This window comes from Bactrocera oleae, chromosome 4 (assembly GCF_042242935.1).
Source record: "Bactrocera oleae isolate idBacOlea1 chromosome 4, idBacOlea1, whole genome shotgun sequence".
Classification (NCBI taxonomy): domain Eukaryota; kingdom Metazoa; phylum Arthropoda; class Insecta; order Diptera; family Tephritidae; genus Bactrocera; species Bactrocera oleae.
In genome coordinates, this window is record NC_091538.1 from 9,344,009 (window position 1) to 9,368,017 (window position 24,009).

At 35.8% G+C, this 24,009-nt stretch overlaps 1 protein-coding gene across 1 annotated transcript in view; it reads right to left on the reverse strand.

Moving 5' to 3' along the window:
- Positions 1-14,504, reverse strand: part of nord — a 41,005-nt gene extending 26,501 nt beyond the window's left edge. The window contains exons 1-2 of the mRNA XM_070108372.1: positions 13,932-14,504; positions 4,857-5,335 (exon numbers count right to left, since the gene is read on the reverse strand). Of these exons, the coding sequence (XP_069964473.1) occupies positions 4,857-5,164 (308 nt within the window). The 5' untranslated portion in view covers positions 5,165-5,335; positions 13,932-14,504. The remainder of the gene's footprint in view (positions 1-4,856; positions 5,336-13,931) is intronic.
- Between the last annotated feature and the right edge of the window lie 9,505 nt (positions 14,505-24,009).

Consider the following 24,009-nt stretch of genomic DNA (forward strand, 5'->3'; position numbering starts at 1 on the left):
TTTTGGTTAGTTTTTAGTATAAAAATCTCGAACAGTAAGCAAAATTTAATAATGAGACTACAAGCGTCTATGTCCTATAGCATAAGTTAATAAGAAACCAAATATGATTTGAAACCATTAACGATTTCGTCGAATATTTTCTTGAAGATCTTATCAACACCTGAAAATATAACAGTACCTTTGAACCTCAGAAAGTGTGAGAACAACTCAATCCTTACTTAGTTTTTTTTTTTTTTAAGTTTATTTGCTGAAATTAATAAAAGTAGCTTTTTGAATTACTAAAACAACAATTGGCTTGGTAACTTAACTTCCTGGGTAACTACCCAGAAGAAGCAGAAGACAATTAAGTACTTCCTCCTAGTCAGCATAAACAACTTCATTTTTTATGCATTCTCTAACTTTATATACCTCTCTCTTTACACTGTTTTGCATTTAACAAATAAAAATAAAAATTAGAACTTTTTTGAAGGCAAAATATACCACTTGCTTCACTGTGCAGTGTCGGATTGACTAGTTCGATTCGCTAGAATGTCAATGCACACACATACACCGTTATATGTTGTAGTGCACAGGATTTTATTCGCAAATTATTTCGGTTAGGTTGTAAATTCGTTGTTGTCACGAAAATAGATTTGCGCCTGGTTTTCTTGACACGTTTTTAGTTTGGGCGCCTGAATCGATTCTTTTGGTCTGGTGCACAGTAAAGGCACAAAAATGTTGATTCGTCATGGCGAGTTGGCCAAATGGCTCGCACAGCAATTAAATATGTAAAATTTTAATATTTTGATGAGCAGCGTATAAGCAATTTGACAATGACTCGCGATTTGTGGGCGGCAAAAATGAAATATTGTTTCAATTAAATCGCCGAAATTTATCATTCTTGTAATTGATGCTATTTTATAATGATTTTTTTTTGTTTTGCTTTTGTTTTCGACAAATGCTTATAGCCGTGTGAATTAGTGTCTGACACATCAGCAGTGCATTCCCTGCTCGATCTCCACTAATAGTATTAATAACTAATTGTATAGTTTAGGCCAACCTTGAGCTAAATTATGCTTGCCTAAATTTAATTTGTTTTTGTGGCATTATTGTTAATTTATTTTTACATGTAGGTGGCAACTAGATATTAGCATTTATAGTACTGAGCAAATTTCACACTAGTTAATTTGCTAGTCCAAGGGTTTATGCTAATAATAGTTAGTACAATTAGCTGAGACAGTTCAGATAGGTCAATTAGCTGAGTCAATTAAGAGGTTAACTAAAATATAGCATTTTTTTACAGACTTACTTGGAGAATTATATATCAATTTATTGTCAAGTAATAATTGAGACAATTAACTAATTGCTTAAATAACTAATTGCCTCAATTAAGAGGTTAACTAAAATATAGCATTTTTTACAGACTTACTTGGAGAATTTTATATCAATTTATTATCAATTAATAATTGAGCCAATTAACTAATTGCTTAAATAACTAATTGCCTTATATTGTCTACCTCTACATGAAAAAAAAAAATTATTTTTAGAATTTTTAGCAGTTTTGTTATTTTTTGTTTTTTGAAATAATGTTAAGTCTTCCTCACCGCCAGACACCATTTTTTGTACATCTCCCTGGAGTTGACGCAAACGTTATGCGTCGTATCAAATAATATTCTTTATTGAGAGTTGGGTTCAAGGGTAGGAATTCATACTGCACCACATCACGATAATCATCTCACCTTACATTTTGATCACATAAGTACATATATATTACACTGGTTCCACTTTTATCTCGTCGCACTCGTAAATTCTTTTATGATTAACATTTGACACTTTTTATTATTACACTTTTGCTATTATTACCCGGCGCTATAACCATATCGACATTTCATAAAATCATCGTATTGGAAAAGCAAACACGCAGTAAAAAGATAGAACGCATGAAATAGGAAAATGTTCACACGTACCGGAAAGATCATAAAAGATTATTTGTCGATGGCGCTTCCGATTGTTTGTGTGTGTGTGTGTGCGTATGCTCGGCAGCATAAAACCAGCGCCGAAATTGCCGCACACGAGACGAACAAGCTTCGTAGAAGTGTAGCACAGACAATGTATTTGCAATAAAAGCGCAAAAATGTTAAGTGTGGAAAAGGTGGCGGTTGATGACCCAAGATTACGTGCGCCGCTGACAGTAAAACCAATTTGAAGCCACAAAAACAAAAAAAAAACTTGCGCTGGGTTCAAATTTACAACGGTAGGAGCAGGATTTTGAGGTGTCATTGTCGTAAACATTTTGACAGTTGGAGATAATGTCAGTGTAATTGCGAGAAAGGCGCTAGACAGTCAAACAACGACACAAAACCGTTAATACTGTTGTCGGCAGGGTGACAGAAATTTGACAGCTAATAATGGGTAGGCGCATGCGGCGGTGAAGCGTGTTTCAAAATGGTTGAGTGACAGGGAAGTGTAAGATAGTAATAATAGTTTTATACTTATAGAAAAATTTTGTAAACAAAACAAGCTGCAACGAAGCTATAATACGCTTCATAAATACAAAAGATTCTTTACAAGAACTTGATTTTGAACTTTAAGTTTGTATGGCAGCTGGATGCTATAGTAGACCGATTTAAACAATTCCTTGTGAGGTTATACCGTTAACTAGACAACAACACATGCAAAATTTCGTAAAGATATCTCGTCAAATAAAAAAGCTTTCCACACAAGGGCCTCATTTTAATCGGTCAGTTTATATGCCAACTATATGCTATAGTGATACGATCTAAACCATTTCTGCGGAGTTTGCACCCTGGCTGACCACTTTACTCCGATCGAACAGCTATATGCTATAGTAGTCCAATATCGGCGGCAACTTCGTGGCAAACTTAACATATATACATATGGGATACAAGAAAACAATATATACGATATAGGGTATAAAAAAAACTTCGCTTAAAATATATTTACCGTTTGGAGTCGGTATCGAATTTGAGAATACGGCGCGGAGAAATCTACCAGAAGGAACGAACCGAACAAGCGGCTATGCAAAGCAACAAAGATCGTGCAGCGATATCCCCGAGAAAAACTTAAGTAGCACCCAAAACAGCCGGTTATGCGATAACGGAAACGACTCTGTTTTTCTCCCCTCAAGCGCTGTTATTTTTTCGCGATCTAACCGTGTTTGTATCGGTAAGTAGTCCAAAAAACTTAAGCACAGTAAGTTATTAGAAGAAGTAAGAGTTAAAACTACTAAGATATCTAGTCATAAGAAATGAAAGTTAGACTATAACCTCAACTGCAACTTTCTAATTTATATTTTTGCAATTTTGCCCTGCTAACTTCTTGTCGCACTTTTTCTGTGCTGTTTGTTGACTCACGTTTCTCGACCATTTTTCAAATACAATTGCTTCTAATGTCAGCCGCGGCGGCACAGCTGGAACAACCGCCAGAATTTGTAACTGTAAATAAGTAGGTAGTGCCATACTTTCTGCTTCCAATGCAATGCATCCGCATTACGTGCTCACATGTGCATCTAGAATTTCTAAATATGGCATAGCATGTTGTTGTTGTATGTGTCAAAACAAAGAATGGCCAAAATAAGCGGCAAAGTGCTCGATTTATGTTTCACATTGCAGAAATTATTAGTTTCGGTTTCAGGTTGCGGTAAAAGTTTTTACTACCGAAAGTTTTTACTACAACATACTACATATTGGGGCACTGCGCTGTTCACATGAGGCAACACTAGCTAAATGTGTGATTTAAAGGCAAAAAGTTTAATTTATTGCATAACTATATGGTTCAAAACTCAAGCGAAATGAAAAATATTTGAAGAAAGTAAAAGTAGGCCACAATTTGATAATATACACTGAAGATCTTATTTGAACCGGACCGCTTACATTTTACTGCGGACGCAAACCGAGTAAATAATTTTTTTTTTTCTTGATTGGTACAAACTTTTTTTATGTTCGTGTGAAGTTTGAGCTCCATAGAGCAATTAGTGCGTGTATGATAGTTGTTTGTTTACGGCGTGAAAGGTATATCCGGCCACTTTTATCTCTTCGGTCAATGGACTCAAGGCGCGGTTAACTAGTACTCGCTTGGGTGTTAAGGTGCTGGTTGGTTGTCAAAGGTACAGAAAACATATGCGAGCCTCGCTATGTAAGTGACAGGAGTTGTCACGAGGCACACTGTAATCGTTCAGTTTGTGGTATTTTTACATGTCTGAAGCGTCTTCGTCTGCGTTTCACTACATCTAAGCGACCCTATCAGTGCCTTGTATGTTGCGAACAACGTGTCTTTGCCTATTCACCAGGAGCTGCGAACTTGAGGATTTTGTAGTAGCTCTGTACTTTGAAAGCAATCGCGGTCGTATGAAGAGTAAAGGCCCACAGACTGTCGAGTTAGACAGTCACGTAAACACTGTTTCGATTGCTTCGAAGCTAAGCACAAAACCCTGACAGTAGCTCAAGGAGCTTTATTTGGCGGTTTTTATGCATCTACTTTATCGTCCGGACCTGGCACCAAGCTGATGAAAAATTACCCTGAAGAGCACTTTGCGAAAATCGTCTGTTCCAATTTTTTTTTTTGCTAATAAGCACGAGGGTTGCGATGTGACTGGCATTTTGAAATTACCTGCACCTTAATGCAAAAATAATGGGATTCTTTTTCTAAAGTATTTGTAGAAAAACCGTGGCTGAACAGAATTATTACACGCCGTGCAAGATGTTCCGAGCGAATGTAACATCTCCAGTGATTTATTTTAAATATCCAGCAAGCTAATAATATACATACAACATACGAGTATATATTCTGTATAATATCATAATATTATATAATATATCATTTCTAAGTTATATTTACTTTTTTGTGCTTACACTTACCTCTTCTTCTGATGATTGTCAAAAGCGATATTAACCGGTACATCCAATACCAGATCCTCGACGTCATCGATAGCTTTGGCCATCGATTGAAATTTGCGTGCAGAACAGCCATTGCCGCCGCTGTCAGTGCTAAACACGCGCCTCGTCAAACTATTAGCGAACATACGAGCCGTATCGTCCGTGGCTGAAGCGATTTCCGCGCCAACAAAACGGACTGCAAATGCCGCACCAACAAAGAGCAACAGCAACGGCAGGCGCACCATTGCAAGCGGCGGCGTGCAGCTAATTCCGCTGCCTGGCAACAGCATTTTCAACGTGTACGACCTTCGTAATTTCGGTGCGAAAGTGCAAATAAGTTGCAACGCTTCGTTGGCAAGTGTAATTTATGCGCTTTGTGAATTAGTAAAATTGCATTTAGGCGCACTGCTCGTACGACCCGAATTGTTTTACACACAGCAACAAATAGAAAGTGAAGCTAGCTGCAGGATTAGTCAAGCCAATTTCAAAGCCCAGCATTTGCCAACAATTAGATGACCCGATACCGACACACATTCGCAGTGGTGTCTTTATATGTGTGCGTGTGTGTGTGTGTGTGTGTCTTTGCGTTTGCCAATCGCTTTTAATTGCCAACAATTGATTGGACAGCTGTCAAATGCTGACATTGTCCAGTTGTTAACATCTCGCTTTGTCGCAGATGAATTGCAGCTTGTCAGCGAAATCAGAGTGCATTTTTACAATGCCCTTTGTTTCGCCTTAGCGCCTTGTAAAATTAAGCTTTGCAGCATTTTCGAACTTTTTTGTTTTTTTTTTTTTGGTCTTTTTCTAAAAAGTGTACGACTGTTGATAATTCCCCGAATTGTTAGATTAACTAATTGGCTTCGCATGCAAATTGGCCGTCCGAATACGAATTGCGCTCGAAATATTTAATTGGCCCTTTTGCGTTTTAATTGGCACAACTCGAAAAACCTCGAAAAGTGGAGGGTAGTTTTAGTGAGCGCTACAATAATTTGGAACGAAAGCGGCAGCCAGCAGTGTACGTGGGCGGTACAACAATGGTGGCTTTCGTAAATCGCGCAAATTTAGTTTGAAATTCGATTTGAATTAATTAAGTCGACTTTAGAGCGAAATCTATTTTCAGTTCAATACGAGTGCTTTTGGTAAACTCGATATACTTGATTGCTTGATGGCAATGGCTTGCGCTTGGACTATTAGAAAATTAATGTTTTCGAACAAAAAAACAAAGTTGAAAAAATAATGCTATTAATTGTCATAGAAACTCTCAATCTGGCAACGCAACGCTGCGTAGAGTTTTACGCTTCAAAAAATTTTAAGTGCATTAAGCTTTACTTGAAAAGCTTTCCTTGCAGTTGATTCACTACTTTTCCATCAAATATTGGATATTAATTAGAGATTAATTGACATAAAGACTATCAATATATACATCGATAGCCAGGCGGCACATAAAGCAATAATCTCACAACGTATAGCGTCAGAGAATATCCTTAGAAGCAGGGAGGCAGTAGATATTGTGGCTACCGGAAAGCGGTGTATACTGTGTTTCAGGCCACAAGGGCATTCCGTGAAACGAAATGGCTAATGAGATTGTCATAAATGCGATCCGTTAGACTACCGAATTAGTTTAAGAAATACGTAACCCGCTAAAAACGATACGCAATAAAATTTCCAAAATGGCTGACAGACGGACCAGAATGAGTTGCAATGTCTTAGCGACATGCAAGATCGGCAAAATCATATGCAAGTGAGCGGAAGTAAAACACGCCAGCTTACAACTCACACGATTTCGAAAAGACTGCAATATGGCTGTTGGTCTTGTCAGAGCTCACAGCTTACTGGCATCAAATGCGAACCGTATGGGTATTATTAGGGATGACATATGTAGAAAGTGCAGTAAAGTAGGCATGAGAGAGATGCTAAAGCAACTCCGCTGCTTATATTCGGCCTTTACTAGAACTCAGCTTAGATAACTAGAAACTTCGCAGTTGAAGGTACTGGATAAAGTATCAAAATTAGATATCCAACTTCGACATAAACTTTAGCTCGTGTTAAAAATGAACCTACATCTGGTATTACAAAGAACCTGTCAGTCTATAATTGACGTGACAGCCAGCCAATGTAACCTAAGCCAAACTAAGAAAAAAGTTATCAATTGTTTCTGAGAAGCGGCAGCGTCAAAGGCATTTGTGTGAACGTTTGAAATGCTGCTAAAAAGTCATAAATAAATATATCGAACATATTGGGACCCACAATTCGATAATATAATTAATAATGCACATTATTCTGCTATGACATGTAAACAAGTTCATGATATCTATGGTATAATGTTCACCGAAAGTGTGAAAACCTGTATGTTAGGCAAATGGCGGCAAAGTAGTGACACTATTGCTGTAGCAAGAAAATATGTAAAAAATATATATAAAAAATAAATTTCATTATCGCTCATATTTTGACTAATATTTTCGACAAAAATTTTAACATAAACACTGAGGTGATTATTTTAGGTAACTGTGACTTTAGAAATTATGTTCATATGTCGATAATGCGAAGTACACTGTAAATTAAAAAAAATATCAGATGGAATTTAAAATTGTGTTACATGGGAAGTACCACGTTCTATGTATAATTTTATACCACCCCGGGTGGGCGTGGTTATCTTCGGATTTCAGCCATTTTCACTACACTTGACTTGATCTTAGATAGTTTAGTTGTTATAACCGTAGAGGTTTATGAGATGTGTACATTAAACCTTTTAAGCGGCGTGACCGCGCTGTCTTAAGCGTAACACTTTATAAGTTTTCGCTCAAGGGCATTTGTGGGCGTGGCAATTGTCCGATTTCGCCCAGCCTCCACCTAATGCCAAGGAACTTCAGCATGATCAACAAGATATCTAAATTTTATTCGCCAGCTATCGTACGGACGGACGAATAGACAGATATCTGAAATTCCACACGTCGCATCGTCTTTTTCACTTCGATATATATGACGCTACAGTAACAACGATGTTGCGAGAGCTTAAAAATAGTACAATGCATAAAGCGTTTCATATTAGTTAGAATTAAAGTAAACTGAGGTATCAAATTCCAGTCCAAACTAAATAAATGCTTCAAATACGCGACTGCGAAAAATGCATAACGGCATAAGTAGAGTGCAAAGCATCAACAAACAGAACCATTTTAAGTACATTACTGTTATTTGTTCAGCACAATCCATCAACCCTTTAACCCCTTCGAGCTGAACTCATCACTATGGCTGACACGAAGCCAACAGTTGCAGCATACTTGCAGCATCTGCTCTGATTCCTTTGCCAACGTTCCTTGCTCCTAAGGCAAGCATGTTGATGGCTGCCTGCAAATTCCCAACGCTGAAGCCACCTGCCTGCCCGTCCGCCCATACTTCGACCCCAAGTGTAGCAATGCTTTGCGCCTTGGGGCATGTGCGGCCAGTTCACCGCTCAATGCATGCTTGCAATAGATGTAATTTGGTAACCGCACACATGTTTCCAACTGCACACATACACTTACGTGCATGCATATGCATATATGTCACACATGTACCCGGCAAAACGGGGTTCATGGCTGGCTTCCACCGCGCAAACCAACAATTGAAACGTCGAACATGCATTCGCTAGCAGCACACTTGCAACACTCAGTCACTTTTTTGTCTCGCCGCCGCGGCGCAGCCCCGGCACCTAGAACAGCTGCAACGCTACTCGCTGCTCGTTTTTGCGTCAATGCTGCCAGAAACTTTTTCAAAAAGTCCAATTCGTGAAAAAGTTGTATCCGCTTTTGGCTTTTAGCGTTTCCGCAAGCTAAATACACATTCATACACACACATAGAAATACTTTTCTACTCATACGTATGCATGCGCATGTTTGCACTGGTGCACGAGCGTGTGTGCATGTGCAGCTGTAATTGATAATGGAAATTACCGAAATTTTTTAATGGTGCAATGCCGTTGCTGATGCGTTAAATTTGAGGGTTTTCTTTTCAAATCGCCGCAAAAAGTTATTTGCCAAATGGTTGCTAAAACACAGTTATATACATATATACAAGCGTGCTTTCACATTAGCGTCTAGATAAGCAAAACCTGTAGTAATCGTACGTGTAGTAATCACCAGTCGTCAACTAGTTCCATTGCGTGGCAACCCGCATGCTTTCTATGCTATAGAATAGCTGATATGCTCTACAGTAGGCGAGATAAGATAATTTGGCAAGTAACAAGCGAAAGGAGTACTTCAGTCAGCAAGAATTAAAAACAAGAAAAACCGTTAACATCGGTTGCACCGAAACTATAATAATCTCTACAAATAATAAAGTTTTCATAGAAGAATTTGTGTTTGATCGGCCAGTTTGTATGGCAGCTATATGCTATATTGCACCGATCTGAACAATTTTTTTCGAAAATTGTAGCATTGCATTGAATAATAAACGCTGCCAAATTTCGTGAAGATATCTTGTCAAATGAAAAAGTTTTCCATACACGAACTTCATTTTGATCAATCAGTTTGTATGGTGGCTATATGTTATAGTTAGCTGATATTCATGATTCTAACAAATAAGAAGCTATTTGGGGAGAAAAGAACATGTGCAAAACTTCAGATCGATATCTGAAAAACTGAGAGCCTACTTCGTGTATATATACGTAGATAGATGAACTGAAGAGTTTTTGGAAAATCTTAAAAAAAATTAATTAATAAGTCCATAACTAATAACGAGTATAAACAAGATTTAGCGTTATAATCTTTAAACCAATAATTCAGCGTTAAGCGTAAAGTCATTTTCTAAACTTTCCAATACGTTAACTGTATGTTATTAGTACTTAGCTGCTTAAAAGTTGTGGTTATGTTCATTTGTAAACAAGAAGCGCTCGATTGTAGCTAGTCAACATTTGTAGAATTATTCAGAAAATCATTAAGAAATATTTTGAATAGAGTACACTAGTAATGAACTAATATTACACACAACAAAATATGCACTACTCATTATCACATTTTCATAGAGAACTATCTCGCAATTTCCGTGAAAAGCGCAACTCCATAACATTTACTTTGGAACCAAAAATCTTAGAACGTGTAAAAGCCACAAAAAATTTAATGTAACACTGTTCTGTTTATCAAATTTGAAGCGAGCAATTAGAATCTTTGAGCAACAGTTAAAGAACAGCTACGAAATTGGTTTGATCTCAGCTCAAAACATTGAAGCATTTACACTTTACGGACAATAGGAGTACATTAGCGAATTGGCGCTGCAACTATCGAGCTTCAATTTCTTAATAAGAAATTATTTTTTTGCTGTTACTAATTATACCAAAAAATCATATAAACTCGAAATACAAATATGAAATTTATTGGACTTTAATAAGTCATCGTAGACTTAAGCGTTTGGCGCAAGAAATACACTAAGCAATTTTTAAGAATCAAATGCGAAGCAACTCAACGCATATTCTAAAGATACTGTAGCCTGCGTTGCTTACGCTACTGGGTATATATACACATATACATATGTATCTAAATATATTAGCTTACTGGTTACTAGTTTCTGTTATATATGTTAGTGTATAACAATGGTTGCAGTGTAATGTGCTTCACGCAGTTTTGATGCGATTTGAGTAAATTTTTTTTTACTACCTATTTTGTCTAGCTTTTTGTTTTTTTTTTACTTTTTGTATGCCATTAGATAAGTTGAGAGATTTTTATTGAAAAAGTTTTAAATGCGAATTATTGCATAAAGCTATGTTTTCCCGGCATTAAGCAGTGTGGAGTGGAAGGTTGCGGATTTTACGTCTAAATTACATGGATATTTAATGCTTTTCACGATTACAACTGACTTTCAATTATGGCAGAGTAAACATTGCTGGTTGGAAAAGATACAATTTGAATGCTGGATTTTTTTAGTTTTTCCATAAAACTTTCCACCACAAAGCTCACTTTAATTATTTTAAGGGAAGGTTTTGCAAAATGGCAGCACATTAAGTATTTAGAATTTGGGTATTTTTAGTTAAAGCGAAAAAAAATTTTTACGAAAAATACGATAAATGTTCAAAAGTTCAAAACTAAAGCTTCACAAAAGCGACCGAAAAGATGCCAAGAGGAAGAAGTGCCGTTAACGAAATGCATGAAAACATGAGTATAGGTATATGTCAGCGAAGTTTTTTTCCGGAAAAGCTCAATATAGCTTATGAGAACCGTCTGCTTTTAACTATGATCGTTACTTGTTCCAAACCGATAGTGGTGACATAGGTCAAAACTGTCAACAAATCAAAGAAAAATCGTTATGATTTCAAAACGAAAGACTCATTAAAATAACGGCGGGGCCCAGAAAAGCAACTAGCGTACCGACTCGACGAAATGTCAAAGCTAGGGTGTCAAAGCTAGCTCATTCATTTTGATTGTCAGCTCGAAAATAATTCATGGATCTTGGAACAAAATAATGCACCAACACCATAAATATGTACGAGTATGTCTCAGCTACTATAAAATAATAGAAATATTCGAGCTTCAAATAAGCACTGTTTCGTTTTCCAAGCGCTAAATTGCAGAATAAACCATTTAGAGTAATTTAAATAAGGCTGGCTACAAAACGAAGCTCGATATATGGGTGCCGGACGAGGTAATGCAAAAGAGCCATATGAACCGAATTATCAACTGCAAAGCGCTGCTGAATAGCAACAAAATCAACTCAGTTCTGAAGCGGCTGGTTACTGTTGATAAAAAGTGGGTCACTTACGACGACATCAACCAAAAACAGTCCGTGCTGAAGTGAGGCGAGCTTGACCAAACAGGTCAGGAAGGTTTTGCTTTGTATTTCGTAGAATTAGCAGGGAATCGTCAACTATAAGCTGCTGCCCGACGGCCGAGCTCTAAATTTGGAACTATACGATCATCAATTGCACAGAAGCGATCCGCTTTGACCACTAGCAGGAGAATTGTGTTCTATGAGCAGAACGAGGACACACACTTCGCTAGTTACTCGCCGAAAGCTTGATTTAAAGTTTCTTAGGCAGCCACCTTATAACTCGGAGCTGGCCCCAACAAATTGCTTCTTGTTACTGTCTATGGCGCATGTTTTTGCTGGTGAAAAATTCGACTCCAAATAATCTTCTGAAAACCGACTTTCATGTATATGATTTATTTGATGTTAGGCAAAAAGTATATATTTTTTATACTAAACGTTATTTATATGCATAAGCCGAAGCATATAATTTTTCAAGACACTTACAGTTAAGTGCAATTAAATTGAAATCCATCATCTTAAACCGAAATACCATTTAGTCAAGTGCGTTTGTGTAATTAATGAAATGCGCGTTTTCAATGTGAGATTGCCGTTGTGCTGTGAACTGCGTAAAATCCATGCAACAAAAATGCGAAAACTAGCAACAACCCAAAAACAAAACGCATTAAAAAGCATAAAAATAGACCCGAATTCACCGGTAGACAAGCGATCGCGACTATTTTACGCGCCCAATTACTTGCAACGAGACACTTACTCATGTACCGTTTGCGGCGCGCTTGTAAATATGTACTATAGACTTTTATGTAGATTTACATGTTTACGAAAACAAATAAAAACAACAACGCTAAGTTCCTCTGCACCGAAGCTATAATACCATACACAGGTGCATTGCTTATAATATAAGAAGGCATAAAGAGATATTTTACTTGCTTGCGTTCGGTCTGTTGATATGGCAGCTATACGATTATGCTATAATGGTTCGATCTAAAGCATTTGTTCGGAGATTGTACCGTTACCGTGGACATAAATCCGTGGCAAATTTCGTGAAGATATCTAGTAAAATAAAATTATTCCATACAGCGACTGGATAATGATCGATCAGTTCATATGGCAGCTATATGCTATAGTAGTGCGATCTGAACAATTTGATCGGAGATTATAGCATTGACTTGGATAATAATTCGTGCCGCATTTCGTAAAGATATATTGTCAAGAAAAAAAATTTTTCTTACAAGGACTTGGTTTTGATTGATCATTTTGTATGACAGCTATATGCTATAGCGCTCTGATTCCGATTAATAAATAGCTTCTTGGAGTTAAAAAAGCGGGTGCAAAATTTCAGTTCGATATTTCAAAAACTAAGGGCAGTTTGCGTACATACAGACTAACGTAGGGTAAATCGACTCAACTCAGCATATTCATATACCGTAAAGAATCGACCATATTTCCTTCTAGAAGCTACAAACTTCGGGGTAAACTTAATATACCCTGTTCAGGGTATACAAATAGGACAAGCAATAAACTAATGTAGAGGAATGCTACGAAAGGGACCACGCAATGAACTCACTATACAAACAGCGCTATTAATAGGTAAATATGTATTTACGATAAGTAAGTATATATGTGATTATACTCGAATATATATATACAATATATGTCTATATATAATATATATAAATATATGTGTATATACATATATTCATATGTAGATATATATACATATATGTATCTGTACACCCTTCGATGTTCTATACACCCTTCGATGTTCTATGTACATACATATGTATATAGAACCAAATGAAGAACGCATCCACCTGTGGCTGCCGCAACTTAAACTAATTAACCTCAATTACGATGTCACACATGCAACACTTGCCACATGTTAATGACAATTGTGGCAATTGGCGGCACGACGCATTGCATTTGTGTCACAACAAACGCATAAAATAGCAGAAACACCGACAATTACTAACTCGGCCCACAAACAACACTAACGGTACACTAATAGTTATATTACTGTACACTTTAGTGACTGCTGATAAACGACAAGCGTTCAGCTACACATATGAACAAGAACACTTTGCTGGGTGCACTCCCCAAACCAAGCGCCTGCCGGAACTACTACGAACAAAGTTATGTCCTTGTAGCGTTGTTTTTATTGAGCGAGGCTTAACGACGAGGACACACAAGGGTACACCCACACACATAGACAACACGATTTAAGTAGTTGCACTAATGAATTGCGTTTTTAACGGTACACCGTTGGCAACTGCTTGGCTCGCAGGGATCTAACATCTTGATGAGCAACTTAATGTGATTTAGTACCTCAATGTTTACGCATTGATTTCGCTGTAGCGCTTGCTTTTTTTTTTTTTGACAACAATTTCAACGACCGTGCGTCAAACGTCACTCTTCTAGGTAGGTGACACAGATTGCCCGACACACTGATGACGGGGCGCCTAAAATGTAATACGCGCACACAAACACCACACAAATGGGTGCAATACTTTTTCACACTTTTAATTTCTCGGCTTTTTTTTTTGGCATACGCACTGCTCGAAATTATTCACAAACTCGCAAATTAGTTGACTTGTAAATTCACGAAGCTTCGAAGTGACAGCACAAGCCAATGTTGTCGCGTAAGAACGGAAATCCACGAAACACGTTAAACACACTTCCGATACAACGGCCGCTACTTCGAGACTATGCGGCTAAGCGTTAGCAGCGTCGTACAATACCGTTTGACCAATGCGACGAGGCGGCAACAATACGTGGCACACTCGTTCGGTCTCTTCGACTGAATTTGTCGAGTGACGAATGTCGAGTGTGTATAATTCGCGCTAAGGGAAAACGTGCGACCAGTTGCTGTGAGCGGCACGTTGCATCTGTTTGCGTTCGAAATCTTTTTGATTTCTGCTCCTCGACGACAACGACAATGACGACGACTACGACACCGACAACGACAGCTACAGCGCGCCATTGACAGCGTCAGCGTAGCGACAACCACTACGACGTCGATGACGCCGCCAACGAATACTCGTACAGCCAAAACACACACATAAACAAAAACAAAAGCACCAACAAGCGATTAGAGCACGCATCCAGTCAGCAGCTGACAGCGATTGCAAGTACAGTGGCCTGTTGTTCTTCTAATATTGAGAATTGAGAAGTGAGCACCGATGCTAGCATACTCGTCACAAATACAAAAGTTTAAATACAAGAACTGGATTTTGGATCGGTCAGTTTGTATGGCAGCTATATGCTATAGTAGTCCGATCGGAACAATTTGTTCGGCGATTGTAACGTTGCCTCGAACAATAATCTAAAAATCTGAATTAAAAAGTTTTTTTTTGCAAGAACATGATTTTTGTTTGTTCAGTTTATATTATATATAAACATACATATACATTTTTAGAATATATATATATTTAGATAGACGAGCGGCATAGGAGCAGCGTTTACCATCCAGGACAGACAGAAATCCAAATTATCTCGTTATATTAAGTATATACAGTTATATATATTATATTATATTATTAGTATATATTTATAACAGTATGCCTGTATTTATTAATTTTTGGTATTACAAAGAGCGTTTAGGTATACAAAAAAACTTCGACTCTACTGCAAGATGTTACAAGAGACAAACTTTAGCGGTCAACCCTAATTTAGTCTAGAAATTAAAAAAAATTTTTTTTTATTCCGATAATTTAAATATACAGCAATATTTGCTAAAATCTAATTTTTCGGAATTCGAATTATGTGTCGAATTTTAGACATTGGCTGTCGCGGCAACTCGGTGGGTTTATTTAAAACGAATATAATACTAAGATAGACTATGAGTATATTAATAATTGACGCGCATTTTTGCCGAAGCAATTTTTTTCGAAGGGTTGGTCAAAAAAATCTTAAGTGTTAACCGATTCACTTAAAATTCGGCATGCATTTTCTCTAAATACATACATAGGTACATATTTATAGCATTTTCTGATGGGAAGCAATAGAATTTCAAAATTTCTAATTTGTAGTGCTTTATGAAATCGGTTAAGCATAAATTGCCAAAAACTGGCAATTTTCATAGATAGTTTTTGCAGTTTATAAGTTTTACTGATTGAGCATTTACGCTTTTTTTTCAACTTCAGGCATAACTTTGTAAAATTAAATTTTTTCTTTTACAACTTTTTTGTAAAACCTAGAAATATTTATAAACAACTAAAGGAAGGAAATAAAAATTCAGAGCTCTAAAATAGAGACTTTTAAGTGGATAAAGAAAATGGCGGCTGTTTGAAAAAAAATGATTTTTTTTTATTTTATCGTATTTAAAAAATAATTTGAAATTGAAATTTGGGATGAGGCTAGTTCAAAGCGAGGTCTATAAAGAAGATTCTCTTAAAATTTCAAGTAAATCGGTCCATTAGAACTCGTATTGAAAAAATCTGGTCTGAGAAAAACGCATTTAAAGTTTCGCGTTATGGCTTTTGTTAGATTGGACCCAGCCGAACCAGTTTGGAGGCCGGGTCAGTTAACCAGTAAAATGTCTATATCTCCGAAAATAATTTAAATTTTCAAAAATCCTCTCGTAGACATGTTCTTAAATCGTAATACTTTAAATATATGAAAAAAAGAAATAAAGTTTTTTAAAATTCTACACTAGAATACCCTCTTAGATTTAAGTGAGCTCGCAAACTCTCACAATACGCAGCTCTAAAGAAAAACACTTTTTTTTAAAAAAGTGGTGGATAAGAAAAATAGCCAAGGGTTAAACTACTGACTACTACTACTTTCTCAATATATATATTTTTTTTAATAGACGTTAAAAAAAATGCGGACTTTTAAAAAACGAATGAAAAATTTCGATATCTAAACATTTTATAACTTCTCCGACTGGCTGCTAATTATTTAATGCGCAACATTTTGCTTGATTTTATTACGAAATTTTAATTTTTTTTACATTTTTACCCACTGTACAAGGCAACATCTCAAGGAATAACATTGTCCCCACTTACAGTGGCAGCAGAAACAATACAAACAACACAAGCACAACACAAGTGCAAATACTCGTACGGAATTGAAACACAAGTAGATCAGACACTAAACAATAGACGAAGTCCCACACAAAGAGGAAACTAAAGACTCGACTCGACAACGGCAGAAATGTCGTCAACTTTGGCTGAGCAGCGTACGCAGCCGAAGCCATTGCTGGCTGTTGCCGTCGACGCTGACCGCGCAGCTGACGTTGCAGTGTTTGCTGGTGTTTTTTGACTACGCGCAAGCAAAAAATGCCGGAGAAAAGCTAAAATCAAAAGAACAATAACAATAAAAATGGCGAAGAACAACAAGCGAGCAAATCGAACGAATTCGGCAAAATATATATAAAACAAATAAAAACAACCGCACACACGCATGCATGCACATAGCCGTGTATATATGTATGTATATATATATATATATACATAAATACTTTTTTTTATGCCTTATATGAAGAAAATTGCCAACTATTTTATAATCGGAAAAACTCGAGCGCTGTCACGAAGCGGCAGTCGCAGCATGAAGCAGTAAAAAACCGAAAAAGCTGATTGAAAAAAAACACCAACAACAAAGCCAAGGAAAAGCAGACTAATAATGGTGAGGACTTTTTGGCGTTTATGGCCGAATGTAAACGTCATATATGTATGTATGTATGAAAAGGTGCTACAAATTTAAATTCTTATAATTAATTTTTTTTCTTAAATTTGTACATACAAGTATGTATATACATATACATATGCTTCACTTAAGAGATTAGACCACTTGTGAATTTCATAACATCGAAATTTTTTTTCTTATACATACATATGTATATCGAACGTACCTATACTACAATATATTTGAAAAAATTCTACGAAAATTTTAAGTTAAGGGATTACATGGGTTTTGTCGAGCAGAAAAAGCCCTATTTTCAAAAAAAAAAAACTTTCTATAAAAAATTTAATTTTTTATTCAAACTTTTTATTATTCCTAGACATAGATAGACTTAGATACATATTTGATAAAAATTTTGTGAAATTTCCAAAGGAAAATATTTAAAACTCGGTCGTTACGACGTCATTTCTGGCAGTCCCTAGGAAAAAAGTTGCTTCCGCGTTAAGAGCAGAATTTCTGACAGGATCATCAAAAAAAAATATGTGTTTGAACTAAGACTATTTACTATAAATTAATTAGAAGTTAAAACAAATAAAGTGAAAATTGTATTTTTGGCAGACGGTTTTACAAAAAACATGCAAATTTTGGTGAAAATTCCTCGACGTTTTTGGTTTTTTAAAAATTTGTAATTGAAACAAAAAAAATCCTACGCTTCAAGACCTTGTGAATTATATATCAAGACCTGTGTAAAATTTCATTAAGATCGATTGAGTGGTTCATGAGAAATCTGCACAACCAAATTTGAAAACACAGTTTCTTTTCAAAGCTGTATCTTCAAAACTATTTCTCGGATGAACTTGAGCATTTAGTGCAATATTCTAGACACGTTTTAGAATTTAATAAAAATATATGAAACATTTTTTTTTTTTGCAGACGTGAAACCCATGTTACCCCTTAAGCCCACATATAGACTCGAAGATATGCGCGTATTGTAAAAAAAAAATGTTCCTCAGTGTAATCGGCGCCCAAACTTTAAACGCGTTTTTTTCGAAACATTGTTTTTAGAGACGGTGAGAAAAGTTTCTCCGCAACAGCTGAACGATCGACTTGAAGTTTTTCAGGATCTTTTTCGTTATATTTTTCTGGTAATGATCGAATGAATGCGATTTTTGATAATAATTTCAGTTTTTGTACGCCACTCTGAATTGTAATTATTCTTTTACAAAAAACGCCTTTTTTACAAGGCCGCCATTTTGTCAAAATTTAAAATTTTAACTAGTGATTAGAGTCCAATATCTGTATGCATCTATTTTCATAATAAATTTTTTTGATATTTAGATTTCAAATAATTTTAAGCAGTAAAATCTTCCTCACCGTCAGATAGTTTTTCGGCGGTCCTCCTGGTGATCGGCTACGGAATTATAGGAATTCAACATTTTTCAACATAAATCACCGTTTATTAAAGTACATTAAATTCTAAAATGTACATTTTTTTTATTTATTTATTAAACAAAAAGTCACGCAAAAAAAAATATAAATTAGGAAAGTAAACGTATATATACTATAAAAATATTTTCACAAAATGGTGGACACCCATAATTAAAACCGATTCAAAAAAAATTTTTTTTTAATTTCGAACAATATTTTTTTTAATATTTTTATATTTTTAAAAATGTTCTTTTTTAATTTGTTTTATTTTTAATACTACAGATTATATACAGATTTAGATAGAGTTCACTCAAAAATAATAACTGATTAAAAAAATTTTATTTTTAATTTTTTTTTTAAGTTTTTTTATTATAATATTACAGTTTGGAAACTTTCAGTTTTTATAAGTGCATACGGCACAGTTTTTTTGAAGAATATTTATGCTAAATTTTAAGAGATATCGTGAGGACCGCTTCGAAAAAGTATTTTCAAGAGAAAAACGCGTTTAAAGTTTAAGTTAAGGCTAAAGTTGCCACGCCACTTAAATAGTTGTAATTTCGAAAATAATTTCTGAATTTTGAAAAATCCTTTTAAGGCAATATTTTTGAATATCTAAGCTAACGATTTATGTTTATTATAAATTTTAAAGTATTCAAGCTTTTATAGCACTCGCTCAATTATTAATTAAGCGCGAGCAATAAAATAAAAATTATTTTATTTTTTTTTCTATAAAAATTAATACTGAAAATCTTTGAATTCAGTTTTATAATCGATTACATAAGAATCTCATCACTATTGCAAGTTAAGCGCATAAATGCGTGGACGTTCGCGCGACGTCAGCAAAGGGATCACCCAATTACTCGTAACTAGCTGTATCAATTCTCGAATACATGATTCATATGCTGCTCTGCAAAAAATTATGCTTACACTCGTACATAATGATCTACTGTTCGCCAAAATGTCACGATCTAACTTGCAAATGTGAAATGAAATTCAATACAATCAAAAAGAGCAGAAAAACTGAATCATCAAAGTCACAACAAATGAACGGAACTTATGTTTGGTCTGTCTGTCGGTAGCGCTGGTGGGTAAGATGATAGTTTCACTGGAGAACAAAGTATGCAGACACAACTACTATTAGGTCTAACATTTATTTATTTTATTTATTTTTTTTTGGTTTGTCAAATATAATGTTAACGTATAATTAAGTGAAACAAGTAGTACGAGTATATTTGCGTTGGTCATATATATAATTATTAGCAAAAACTCAAGATTTTCTATAACTATAATTTAAAGAATGGTACTGGTGTAATCTACACAATATATGCATATGTTAAAAGCTTTCGCTGTTATTTTATAGCCACGTGGTTTGATATAAACAGCCTTCAAGTCGCATTTAGTTAAGTTTAAGGAAAAAAGATTTTTCATAAAAATTTTTAACTTGATTTTCAGCGCTCAGTTTGCATGGCATGCTATAGTGAATCGATCAGCACATTTCAGACATTTGTAAAGAAATTGTGGCGTTGTCATTTACAATAATCTCAGCCGAATTTCGTGAAGTTAGCTTGCATATAAAAAGGTTGTGCATATAAAAACTTAATCTGGAACGATCACTTTGTATGACAGCTACACAGCGCTCTGATATCAGCAATTTCGATAAATGAGCAGCGAATTGAGAAGAGCAGGACGTGTGCAAAACTTCGCGGCTAAACAGACAGACGAACAGAAGCACAGGACTAAATCGTCTCAGCGCGTCACTCTCATTCATTTATATATGTATGTATGTATGTATGTATAGCATATAGCTGCCATATAAACTGAACAATCGGAATTAAGTGCTTGTATGGGAAACTTTTTTATTTGTTGAGGTATCTTCACAAAATTGGGCATAAGTTATTTTCTAAGGCAACAATGTAATATTCGCAGATATTGTTCAGATCAGATCAGTATAACATATAGCTGCCATACAAATTGAACGTTCGGAATCAAGTTCTTCTGAGAAGCCTTTGTATTTATGAAGGGTATATAGCTTCGGTACAACCGAAGTTAACAGTTTTTCTTGTTTTCTTTTGGGTATTACAAACATCGTGACAAACTTCATATATCCAGTTTAGCGTGTAAAAATTAAGTAATAACCGTCGCATGTGTAGAAGGCATTAAATTATCATATTAGAAATTCTCAGGCAAAAATATTTTTTATGCAAAAAATCATATTGTACAATATATAAACATATATATAAATACATAATACAATATATGTACACACAGGCTTTGCCCTTGTGCACATACATACATGTATGTAGCTAAATATGTTTCTAATCATGTTCGGAGTTTTCTTACTTGCCACCTTCTCATTTTACAGTTCAGCCGAAATGTGCACATGTGTCTGTCGCACAGACATGATTCCGCTGTATTTGCCACCTTCGGAGACAGTGTTTGAAATGAATTTTACCTTTTTTGCGGTCAACGCAGTCAGCCAGCGTTTTTGTTGCGGCTATCGCTTACTTGGGCGTGCGTTGCATAAGGGATTTCCTGGAATTTCTACGTGCCAATTCAGCAGTTCTTTGCCTTCTTTCCCCAGTTTTATTTGGTGTGTTTGTGTATGTGGTTTTTTTTTTTGACGTTTCTTTTTTCCAACACAATGATTACGTTGCAGGTGAATTCCAAAAGTCGCCGGCACAGACAGACAAACCTATAAGATACTCATACATGTCGACATATAAAGCGCGTTTGCCTTGCTAAACATAAATATATATGTATATATATGTATGTATATATTATATATTTACATATATATATAGATTTGGTTTCATTGTTGATGTTTGCAGCGTAACGTTTTAACAACATATTTTGGAAGGCTTTTCCGGCTCGTCAGTCAGTGCGTTTGCTCAGTTCCCACCTCTCAGCTCGCCGTGCTCTTCTCATGCTTTTATTGTTGTGTGTTTTGCGAAGTTTGTTGCGGTTTTTGGTTATTTTTGTTTTTTTTTTGCTTTTATTACTGCTATCATTAACGCTTTGCTAACCTGTCCATCATCAGCGCGTCAACGACCGCCAACCGCCGACCGTTGTCGTTTTTCGACTACCCCAATTTTGATGGGTTCCGTTGCGTTCTGACACAAATTAAAACTCGACTCTGACTTTGCTAGTGTCAATTGCAATTTTCGCTTTTGCTGCCGCCAAAACGGCTCAAACTGTCAGCCAACCGTTATGATAGTTATACAAGTACCTATATATACATATATATATATATATATATATATAATAATGTGTGTGTGTGTGTGTTGCGGTTCCTGCTGATGCTGCGGTCAGGCGTTGATTATGCAATTGCCGCGTGGCAATGTGTGGGTGGAGGAAATGGCGAAATTCGTAGTGAAACCAATCAATCCAAGTGGTTTCCATTTGGTCAAATGTGATTGCATTTGCTGATGACATTTCGAACAATGTCCATTCCACATGTCAGCAAAAGCAAATACACTCGCTCGCTCATATATTCGCTGGCCAGCACACTTTGCTTCTCATATATTGTATATTTGCAAATATTTGCAGATATTTACGTATATGCTTATGTTGGAGAGTTGCAAAGCCAAATTCATGCAACATCAACATTATTGTAGACACTTTTTAAACACGCAATTATCAACGAACACACAACCAGTGGCATAATGTTAACGCACTAGCAGATCATTTAAATAAGTGCACACATACATATGCACAATACCAGAATGTTTATTAGGGGTATGACCCTTAGATGATAATTATTTATTTTCAAGCAAAAAATTTTACTTGCGATGTCGTGGTAACTTGTAATTTTTCAAGGACCCAGACACCAAATATGTGTATCCCGGTGCATATGGTTGATTTTTTACAAAACTATCGGTCAATCTGTGAGGTCTAGTATTGAAATTTGTGGAGAATATTTTCGTGATATCAGCATGCCCTGGTTTCAATAGCCCATATACATAATATATATATATGGTAAATATTTTCGAACTTCCGGTTGACGTTATACCGCATCTATCGGTCAATATGCAAGAAATCTTACTGAAATTCAGAAAGAATCTGTTTCTAATAACAGTGTGTTCCCACGCCTAAAATGGATGAAATTAGGGCAATACTACCCCAAGTACCCATATACCTAACATTCGGTTTTACAAACAACTGCTTGATTTTATGCCTTATACATATATTGCTCACCCTGTGTGCATTCTTAATTTGCAAATTGCGATATTATAAAATGTTCGGTTACGCGCGAACTTAGCACCTTCTTACTTGTTATTTAAAAAAAAAAATATTTGTGCTACTTATTTTGACTTAATATCGAAAAAACGCGCAGTTATCAATCAAAATTCAAATTATTATTATTATTGTTAAAAAGTTTCTTTGGTTAATGTCATTGTCCTACCCTTAATATTTATCACCAGCTCAAGCGCCGCAATCTACTTTTTGGGTTACAATTTAATTATGCATCCATTTCGGTTTTGATCTGCTGCCTACAGCGCCTGCAGCACTCGTCCTCTACGTATGCCACAATCGTCCTTTTCGATTTCGACATACAATTCTCGTCGCCGCTAAAATTAAAGAGCGCTCAATATGAAATTCGGCTGCATAGTTAGTTACCGTTAAGCAGCCGCAATTTAACACCAACAACTGTAATTATGTGTTTTGCTTTGCGAGACAGTCTCTTGTATACAAAAACATCAAGACTTATAAAATTTTTGAAGATTTACACTTTTTGCACGAAGCCGAGCTTTAAATATATAATTAGATACTAAAGAGCATATTATTACTGTATTATAATAAAACCACGCAGCGGTAAGCGCAACCAAGCTTGGCTGAGGTCGCCGTGAGTATTCTTCTCGCTACTCTCTCTTTCTCCTCTTTACTGCCTTCAGTGTGTGTTAGCGAAGAACGTAAAAATTAATTTAAAGACATTTAACGATTTTACGCTTGGCTCACGCAAACAAAATAAAATTGTTAAAGGAATATTAATCGCAAAATTTAATTTCAATTTTCAGCTTCAGAACAAATAAGATGAATTTGGAGATTCACTAATTTCAAGAAATTGTGACATTGAATGGCCTCTTCGAAGTTGTTTATTTCCTGCAGACTAATGTTATGTTCAGAACTTAATTGTATCGATTGTACTTCACATTAAATATGTGAATAAACGTTTTCACCACAGTCGGGTCTACGTAACCGGAACGGACCTACATTTTCATCCGGCCTAGGACTGTCAACTCGGCATGATTCTGCAACAACAACCATTAGTGCTGCTTTGTGGTTAAATAAATCGTGAATTTTGAAATGATAAATTCCTCTTAAAACTGTGTCAGAAATATTAGGGGGGATGTCC